General features: G+C 43.8%; 1 protein-coding gene across 2 annotated transcripts; it reads left to right on the forward strand.

Annotated features, from left to right (window-relative positions):
- The first annotated feature begins 229 nt into the window (after positions 1–229).
- On the forward strand, positions 230–8,701 carry LOC144103202 (uncharacterized). 2 transcript variants are annotated; one of them, XM_077635985.1, is made up of 5 exons: positions 230–525; positions 1,285–1,378; positions 1,913–1,988; positions 4,045–4,174; positions 8,562–8,701. In XM_077635985.1, exons 1-5 carry the CDS (start codon positions 510–512, stop codon positions 8,684–8,686), a joined length of 441 nt encoding a protein of 146 aa, XP_077492111.1. In that variant the 5' UTR covers positions 230–509; the 3' UTR covers positions 8,687–8,701. The 2 variants fall into 2 exon arrangements, 1 of the variants encoding a protein (XP_077492111.1); XR_013308267.1 differs by lacking the exon at positions 230–525 and adding an exon at positions 823–904.
- Positions 8,702–9,904: the final 1,203 nt, after the last annotated feature.

The following is a 9,904-nucleotide window of genomic DNA, read 5'->3' on the forward strand; positions in this document are numbered from 1 at the left end:
TGCTCCGTCGTCTGCTCCTTCGTCTGCTAGGCATCCGGGTCACTTGAGGGGATCACAGGATCGCAGCTTCTACAAACGACATACCAGAAAAAGTAACTGAAAGCGCTTTAGTATTCTTAAATAATATAAAAATAATTTAAAATAAATGCAGTGTCTTTCTTGTGAAGGTAATATAAGTATTCATGGTTTAAAAAACTAATTTTTTTGTCGGTTGCAAATTTTCACCGACACGAAAGCGCAGCCGTCGGCGCCATTGCAGCGCAACCGATACGTCGTGTTTTGTATTATTTGCCTCTTTGAGGCATTGCTTGATTACTTGTACGGCGGACACGTGTGAAGAACTCATTCAATAGGAAGGTGAGCAGGAGTGTGTTTTGGAAGCCAACGACCTGGATTTCGGCCTGTGAACATTGGCGAGTTTCAACGGGTAAGCCATGAAGAAAGAGTGCTGCAACGTCTTTTCATCTGTTAGGGGAACGAAGACTCCTGCGCCGTTTTACTAAGCCTGGATGAATCGCATGGCCGGTGAGTCCCGCTCTGCGTTTCTTTGCTAATGATCTGTATTCACACGCGCTATTTGTATGCGGCTATATAGGGATGTGAGTGGAGGCAGTCCGCCTGCGGTTGCCGCAGCTATAATGCGGCGCCAAAAAAGCAGGGCCTATATCCTGCATGACAAGTGTTGTTCTCATTGTCTTTATGTGCATTTATTACTCACGTGCCGTGGTAAATAAAATTGGCACCAGATATCACAACAGAGTTACGCTTTCGCTTGCTAGCGTTTCGACACTCGGTGCAAAAGCATGGATTTGCACTGCGTAGAAGACGATGAGCGAGAAGTGCCGCGCGGCGGAGCGCTCGCGCTAGGCCAGCTGCGATCAGACACCGCACTATTTTGCTCAGGGTTAGTACTCATCGGATTAGTGCTTGTGCCTTAATATGCGTCATACTAAATTGTGAGACAGTGATCGCATGCGAAAGGCTAGTTCATATTCATCGCCTTGTCATTTGTAAACTTGTCTGTGCTTCCCCAGTGGAACACGATTTGAGGCAGTGTTATGTCAAAGTTAGATCAATCTTGCGTCTCCTGAGCTGTAAACCTTGATGCTTCCTCTCTTGAGAACTGCGAGCTGTCGGAGATGCAACTGCAGAATAATTTAGGATCTCTACCTTTTTGCTATATCCCTCGCTTTTGCGGCCCGCATTCAAGTCGTTCGCCATTGTCGATGGTTTTTTTGTTACTTATTTTCGCTTTGTTATTTATTCTTGGTTGCGTGTCATCAGCTGTGGTGCCGGCGATTCTCCGAGCTCGGAACTCTTCCCAGGCACGGGATCCTACCCACAGACCTCCCTTCGCCGCACTCACGAGTGTTCTTTGGTATTTTTTTGTTTCTCTTGCCTTTACTTGCAATGCCAGTCGACAAAATTGTGCAGTTTTTAATTGTATGCAGATTTGTTAAATGCGCTAGCAATTTTTCTATGATGCCAAGCTGTGCTGCGAGGTATCAAGCTTCCTGCTAGTGAAGGCATGCTTTTTTCCATTCTCTCTTCTCATTTAACCGAGGCAGACTGGTTGCGACTTTCAATTTAGTACCTAGACATTGGTGCAAGGCACCATGATAGGAATTAATGAAAACCTGCACATCCTATATTCAAATTGGTGTGCGGTATTTCAGCCAGCTCATCTTTCAGTGTGGTTATAACAGTCATTGTGACTCTTCTCAAAGAATGTATATGGGTGCATTACATAAAATCTGTTCATTTGTTTTGTCATGGGCTAGCTCATTGGTTTTTTATTTACTTATATTACGTCTAAGTTTAGTTTTTAAAGCAGTAGACGATTTCCTCTCTTGTCATTCATGACATGGCTACAGCCACTGACAGCTGTTGCTCTGGATGTATTTATTTCCAGTTGCCAGCGGCCAGCATCTATTGGGCCATGCGTGCTTCCTGCCTTCGGCTGTGTCATCCCTCCTGATCCGTTCATGGTAGTTATTCTTTTTCAGTGATGCATATCTTAGCTGCCTATTTAGAAAAATATTTTCAATATAGGCTTGCAGCTAGGTTTAGAAATGCATGAAACTCTACATGCACTTCACAGCAGTGCCTCAGCTTATAATTACCGCAACTGTAGACTTGTACAAAATATAGTCGCTGATGTAGCTCTTGACGCAGCTGCTGTTAACATAAACGTGCTTTGACATTGCACACCTGTTCCCTGGTGTGCATATGTGTCCTCGAAAAGGACCTATATGTTCATTTATCCCTTTAAAAACATTGTGCTCTACATTGATGGTTTACCAGTATTTCTGATAGAGACCAAATTGTCAGTCAGTAATGTAACATTGCACGATGACACCAATCCTTGTATGATATAGCATCCTTGCAATGCACTGAGCAAGCTGCTGTCAGCACATATTTATTGCTGGTTTATTGCCATAGCAAATGGGTATACTGCACAGTTTGTACCTCTACCTTCTTAAAGCTGTATACTTGAAAAATTTAAAATTAGTTGAAGGAAAATTCAAGGAAATGTAACAGTAACTGTCTCACATTTTGGTGGACACTTGAACCGTGATATAAGGGAGGGATATAGAAGGGAAGTAATGAAGAGCTGATGCCCATGTTAGATGCCCCTCTTTAGTTAAACATACCTTGCAATTAACACATTTGGTGCAAAACAAACATGGGACTTGCACGCTCACAAGCACCCTCATGTCAGTAAAACAAAGTGCCAATGCTGCCGTACTTTAGAGCTTTGCTCCTAAAAGCGCAGCTGACTGCTGCTCAAAGTTGAGAGCAAAAATATGTCTACTTTTCCTCATGTGCAGTCTGCGGTGCTGTAGCCATTTGCAATGGTGATTGACATTGAGTTGCATGATGCTCAGTCTGTTCCTGGAGTTAGTGATTTTGTCTGTCGTGTGAATGTGCTGTTAAAATTAGTGCAAAACAATGGTTCTCTAGTTCATTTTAGGTAACTGTGTCCTCTGCCACATGCTACCACCCTTTTTCCTCAAATTTCCTAATCTCACTTAGCCATCTGATTGCCACCCATTCATGCATTCACCTACTCTTGTAATCCTCCCAGTGTTTTAGTGTGGTATTGCTTATATCTTCTCTGCAGAACACATGCGTTGCACTTCCTCTTTTTTTGATTTAGTCAAGAGATCTCTGTTCCTGTGTCTTCCATAAGCATAAGAGGTAACTCAAGTGCACCATCTAGGCTTGTGATGCAATGTGTAGGGCGCTTCGTTTTTGGGTAAAACCTTGTTTCTCCCTACTGTTGCACCAAAAAGATTCTTAAAGATCAGGTTCAACCCAATTTCTGTGCAAATGTGCCTGTAAGAAAGTGTGGTTTGAAGGTGCACAAGGGCAAAGAACTGCTGGAGTGTAGTAGATGTCACATAATTCTTCTGACAGATTTTTTAAACAATTCTGGTTATTTTATTTCTCTTAATGTTTATTGTTTGTCGGTTGCTTATATTTTTGGATAAACTGAAAACTACATGTACTGACTGGTATTTCATTCCAATAATTATACCCTTTATTATGAAGCTGTGTTGGAAGGTAGGTGTGCATTTAGTATGCGTGCTTTAAATTTCAGTGATTGTTTCTGCAATGCAAAATGGAGGACAGGTCTCTGCTGTGCGAGTTTTTTGCAATGGAGTGAAAGTAGCTGGAGCAGCATTTGCTACTGTGTCACCCAGCCAAAAGTTCTCCCACAGACCACTGAGCTTCTGAATTCCTATGGCTTAAAGCTCGAAGCTCTGGTTGGCCTTTCCGAAGTTTTCTGCATTAACGAGTGCAAGCCCAAGGGCTCAGAGCTATCAAGCATTTGAAACCATAGAGCTATACACAGTATTGCTGGGACCGTGCAGCAAGTCAGTGTGAATTAGGTCGCGACAAACGTGGTTTACTGTAGAAAGCTAGTGTGAAAAAAATAGTTGCGCTCACAGAAACCGCTTTTTCTTTCTTAGTCGGTCATTGAAACAAAGCGATGCATGTAAAATTTTATATCTCACTGATCCCTCAATGTTTTTCCAGCTAAAGACCAAGAGTTGCATGGAAGTTGTGCAAGCCACCAAGTTGCGTGTGATTTTTGCCAGGGACCTGGAGCAGGCTGGGAAATTAGTGGATGGCCAGTGGTATTCACTCAGTAAGGCAAGCTTTTTCTGTAAGTACAGTTTTTGGCATGGCATTGCTTAGGAACGCATGCACTAATCTGACTACTCTATGCCCGCCCATGCTTCAAGAATAATGAAGTACATGAAAAAAATTGATTTCCAAAAAAAAATTGCCGCTTCTGTGATGTTTTTTCAGGAAAGTATTTGCCATTTAAAGGGCTGTGAAAACCTTAAAAATTACTATGTGCTTGTTTTGTCTTTTTTTTCAAATTTCTTCTACACCTATGTTGGCCTGACCTTGTAGCTTGTCTGCATGAAATTGGCTGCTACCTACAGTTTGCTTTTTTGTTGCTCCTTTATTGCCTGTCACAATCTTTACTTTGCGTGCCAGTGTCATGCAGTTTGGGAAGTAATCTGACCTTATTTCTGCATTGGCCTGTAGAGCAAGCTTTTGCATGTGGGGCATGTTTATGGTGCCCTTTCGTTTGCTGTAACTGCAGTTTCGCCATGAGGGTTAGAGGCTTAGTCCTTTTTTTATTTTGATGCAGTGTCATATACTTCATGCATAAATAATGAAGTAAGCACTATTTTTTGTTATAAATGAACATTCATTATAGCTGTGGCCAATATAAGTGCACTTGACTCTAAAATGGCTTTCTTTCGGCCTTCAGTATTACATCTTAAAACCAGCCGAAAGACACAAAACAGGAGAAGAGACGAGCACAAGATGAGGCTGGTCTAACAACTGAAATTTTATTGAAGGAAAGTGGCAAAAGAAGACCTACAAAGAGATTCAAGCATGCAAGACCCCAAAGCAGTGAGAGGGCAAAAAATAACCGAAAGGCACTGATGTACTAGTAAACCATCTAAAAAACTAATTCCTTACAGTGAAGGTTCACCGACGGTTTAGCCAGGCACTTGTTTTTAGCCTTACTGATGTAGTAAGCCTCAACTATCTACGGACAGATTTATCCCTTCCATAAACCACTGATGTGTCGTGGAAATTAGGCGTGCAAAGAGACAGGTCATCTTCAGATTTGCATTCACAAGATTGAGCATGCAGTGCCAGATTAGAATTTGCCTTCCCCCTATAGAGTGAAAGTGTTCTCAGCCAGGCGTACATCCAGATATCTGCTTGTCTGCCCATAGTAGTTTCAGCTAAGAGGCAGTGGAATGCAAAAAACCAGTTTACTTTTGCAAGTGGTGAACATTTTTTATCTGCCACTGTGCATAGCAGACGATTACCTGTAGTTGTATCAAGTCTAGTTTGAACAAAGAAGCAAAGGGCTCCTACCTTACTTTTAGCGGTCAAGACAACAGCAACATCATACATCGGTGCAACTTTCTTGAAATGGTGCGAAATAGCGTGGATGTAAGGTATAGAGCCCGTCTTTTTGTGCTGCTTAACTACGTCAGCATCATGTGAACGGTGTTCCGTTCCCTCGAGAGAGTAAAAACACACACTGACAGGTGCCATTGGCTTGGAAACCTGCTCCGAGAATGCATTCTAAGCACTGTGATGGCATGACTTTCATAAAGCGGTCGTGATGCATGTGATTGCCAACCTGTCCTTCACCAGCCTCGAGTGGTTCAACTCGTAGCTAAGAGGATTCCTGATCTTGGGCTTTGGCGCCAACATATGTGGTCGTCCGCAAAGCGCAGATCTAAGTCAAGAAGCCACAAACGGTTATGCTTAGTGAAATTCAGACGTAAAAGATAGGCTTTGACCACATGCCTAAAGATTTCTGAAACGTGTTGTGCCAACTTATCTGAGCCCTCCTTGTGCAAAAAAATTAGGTAGCTATCAACATAATGAAATGCTACTATGCCGAGGCCTTCCAAACAGGGCTTTGATGCGGTATCGACTCTGGACAGAAGAATGTCGCGGAGGAACAGTGCAACCTGGGACCCTCTGCATATGCCTGATTTCTGATGTAAATACCGCCTGGCCAACTCACAAAAGTGGAGTTCTGTGGAGTTCTAGTTTCTTGTGGACAGCAACGTGGGCAGGTGCTCTGCAGTGAGCATCGACATGGAGGGCCTGCACTATTCATTGTCACATGATAGGCCTCTGAGGCATGTGCAAACTGCATCAGGGTGAACAAAGAACATGCTTTTACAGATGATTGCGTGATTTCGGCTGCTGGCTTCTTGGGGCTGTTGTCCTTTTACTGCAAATCCGCATTTGTCAGTTGGCAGGGCGGTATTTACACGCAGGTCGTACCTTTGCTCAGCAACATTTTTTTTGTCTAAAGTCGATAAGGCATTAGAGGCCTGTTTGGAAGACCTTGGCATAGTAGCATTTCGTTATGTTCATGACTGTAATTTTTCTGGACATAGAAGGCTCAGATAAGTTGGCACAAGATGTTTTAGGCGTCTTTAAGGCATGCGGTCAAGGCCTGTCTTTTACATCAGAATTGTCTAAGCAGAACCGTTAGCAGTTTCTTGATGCAGACTTGCGCTTTGTGGACGAATATGTTTGTCGGGGCTACAGCTAAAGATCGGGGAAGGCTCTTTTTAGCTACGAGTCGGACCACTCTTTGGGGAAGGATGGTGAAGAGGTGTATTTGTCGCTGGTCAAGGTCAGTAAAGATGGAAACACTTGATGGGTGTGCAATCGTGTGCATGACATCAGCTTTAGATAAGTCATGCCATCACTGCTGAGGACGCATTCTTGTAGCAGGTTTCCAAGCAGCTGGGTTCCCACTTGCCCATCTCAACAACCTGTCATAGTATGTTTTCACTCGCTCGAGGGTAAGGAGCACATACTCCGATGATGCTGATACACCTTACCTCCACAGTATTTCACAGTCTCAAGAAAGTCGTGGGAAAGCGTAATGCTGCTGTTGTCTTAACAGCGAAGTGCAAGACAGGAGGCCTTTGTGCCGCCATTAAAAAGGCTTGATAAAACTGGGTACTTGTCCACAATGGACAGTGTCACAAAAAAAGGTTCACCACTTGCAAAGTAATGGAGTATATTGCATTCCACTGACTTATGGCTGCAACTAATATGGGCAGACGGGCAGATATCTGAATTTGCACCTGACAGCACTTTCACTCTATAGGGGGAAGGCAAATTCTAATCTAGCACTGCACGCTAAATCTTGTGAATGCAAATCTGAGGATGACTGTCTCTTTGCACGCCTAATTTCCACGACACATCAGTGGTTTATGGAAGGGATAAATCTGTCGGGAGATAGTTGAGGCTTACTACATCGGTAAGGCTAAGGACACGTGTGGCTAAGCCATCGGAAAACCTTCACTGTAAGGAATTTGCTTTTTTAGATGATTCATTAGTATGCCAGTGACCTTTTTTGCACTTCGCCCTTTCACTGCTTTGGGTTATTGTGTGCTTGTATCTCTTCGCGGGTCTTCTTTTGCGGCTTTCCTTCAAAGATGCCGCCGCAGTGGCTCAGTGGTTATGGCGCTCGGCTGCTGTCCCAAAAGATGCAGGTTCGATCCTGGCCGCACCAGTCAAATTTCAATGGAGGCAAAATTTTAGAGTCCCGTGTACTGTGCGTTGTCAGTGCACGCTAAAGAACCCCAGGTGGTCGAAATTTATGGAGCCTTCCACTACGGCGTCCCTCACAGCCCGAGTCGCTTTGGGACGTTAAACACTCACAAATCAAATAATCAAAATCTTCAAATAAATTTTTGTTAGTCCCGCCTCTTGAGCTCATGTCTTCTTGTGTGTTCTGGCTGGTGTTAAGGTGAGTCAATACCAACTCAGCCAGTCATAAGCCTTGTTCTGTATTACAACATTTTTAATAAAGTGAGTTTACTAGGCTATGTTGCCGGGGATCGTGTCCGCAGCAGTTGTGGGCAACTCAGAAGAGATAGTGTCATACGATTGGTTGTGTAATTGGCAGAGGATGATGTGAGGATGCTGCTTGAAAAGAAAATTTCATAATCGGATAATTATTTGCAGCCAAAAATGTCCAAAAAGTGGCTGGGCCAGAGAAAAAGTGCCGCAGAATTTGAAAACGCTGAAAGTAGGAGCTACAGCGTAGTGCCAAGTTTGAAAAACTGGAAGTATGGACAAAGCCAAAGCTTGGCGCCAAGTTAGAAAACTCGAAATGAGCAATCACGTGACCAGTGATAAGTGTCCTATACTTAACCAGGAGATAGGAAAAAGAATGATAAATTAGAGGCAATTAGGTAATAATTGAGAAGCGAAAGGCAATGAACGCGTGATTATACTGGGCAAGTATTCAGTGAGTGGGCAGGAACGATCCATGGAGGAAAATTTGAAAACTCGAAATCGTTGCTGGGATGAAGTGAGGGTAAAATAAGAGTTAATTGATAACCAATCAAGTCAACGAGAAAACAACCATGGCGCCAAATTTGAAAGGCGACCAGTGTCGAGGAGGCGTCAACGCTTTCACATTTTTTTTGAGCAGGTAGCAGCGGTGATCTCTATTTTTTGTTTTTTTTCAGCCAAGACAAAAACCATTTTTCTTGGCTCATGGGCGATGTATCTAGGAACCTGCGGCCAGGACAACGCTGGACAGCATGCATCAGCAAGCTCGAAAAAAAAGCACGAAACAGTAAATAAATATTGATCATTTTCATTTCAATTCTAGTGGTTTTGTGCACGAATTACTCTGGAATGCACAAAGCTTGTGTTGACAGGCGACCATTAACAAACTGTGAATTTTTGTGCATAGCCTACTCCAGAACACAAATCCTGTGTTAATTGACAGGTGACAGTAACGACTGTTACACAGTGTACGAGCACTACACAAGACACACTACAGAAGACAAGGCAAACTACAGAAGACAAGACAGACTACAGAAGACAAGACAGACTCCAGAAGACAAGACAGACTACAGCAGTCAAGACAGACTACAAAAGAGAAGACAAACTACAAAAGACAGACTATAAAAGACAAGACAGACTACAGAAGACAGGACTAAAAAAGACAAGACAGACTACAGAAGACAAGACAGACTACACAAGACATGCCCAAAATACGACAAGACTACAGACTACAGAAATTTTCTGTCTTAGAATCCTGTAGTGCGTTTTGACTGGGTTTCTAAAGAGCATACAGACTTGCTGGGTAGAAAACACTGGAAGCTGCTCGGCTGCCTCGGACGGCCCGTCATTACGTGGCTAACGTCAAGACACATGACACACTGGTCTGAAAAAAGATTGGAAGGCGTTGGTTTAACCAGAGCTAAACAACCGCCAATTTTTTTTCGGCCAAGAGTGGAGGGGAGGGGATTCACTCAGATTTCGGCGAACAGAGTTAGTAAACCGAGGCCAACCAGACCTCGAACACGGAACAAAACTAAAGCCGAACTAATCCGAAATGTTCCGCGTTGTTTAAACTAAATACCCCGATCAAAACGGACGACAGAATTTTTTGTCGCGCATCTGTCGCGCGACACAATTTTGTGTCGCAAGACAAGCTGTCTTGTCGTGCCATGTGTCGTGCGACAAGCTTCGTGTCGTGGGTTCTTTCGCGCGACAAAGTTGTTTGTAGTGGGTTCTGCCGCACGACAGACATCTTTCCTGCATTTTGTCGTGCGAAGAAGGTCCCTGTCGCAGCATTTGTCGCGCGACAGGTTTCTGTCGCAGGTACTGTCGCGCGACAGAAGGACTAGTGCCGCGCGACAGAGATTGCGTGCCTCAGCAAAGTTGCCTGTCGTGGGTTCAGTCGCGCGACAGACTTCTATCGCGCCTCTTTTCACGCGACAAAAGTACCTGTCGTGCGGCCTGTCGCGCGACACAAGAGCTTGTCGTGGGATATGCCGCGCGACAGATACCTGTCGTG

The sequence above is a fragment of the Amblyomma americanum genome, chromosome 1 (assembly GCF_052857255.1).
Source record: "Amblyomma americanum isolate KBUSLIRL-KWMA chromosome 1, ASM5285725v1, whole genome shotgun sequence".
Classification (NCBI taxonomy): Eukaryota; Metazoa; Arthropoda; class Arachnida; order Ixodida; family Ixodidae; genus Amblyomma; species Amblyomma americanum.

Excerpts from the sequence above, each read along its gene's own strand:
- LOC144103202 (XM_077635985.1), top strand. Across the intron at positions 1,989-4,044 it reads TCCCTCCTGATCCGTTCATG|CTAAAGACCAAGAGTTGCAT; the intron begins GTAGTTATTCTT and ends ATGTTTTTCCAG. Across the intron at positions 4,175-8,561 it reads CAGTAAGGCAAGCTTTTTCT|CCAAGACAAAAACCATTTTT; the intron begins GTAAGTACAGTT and ends GTTTTTTTTCAG.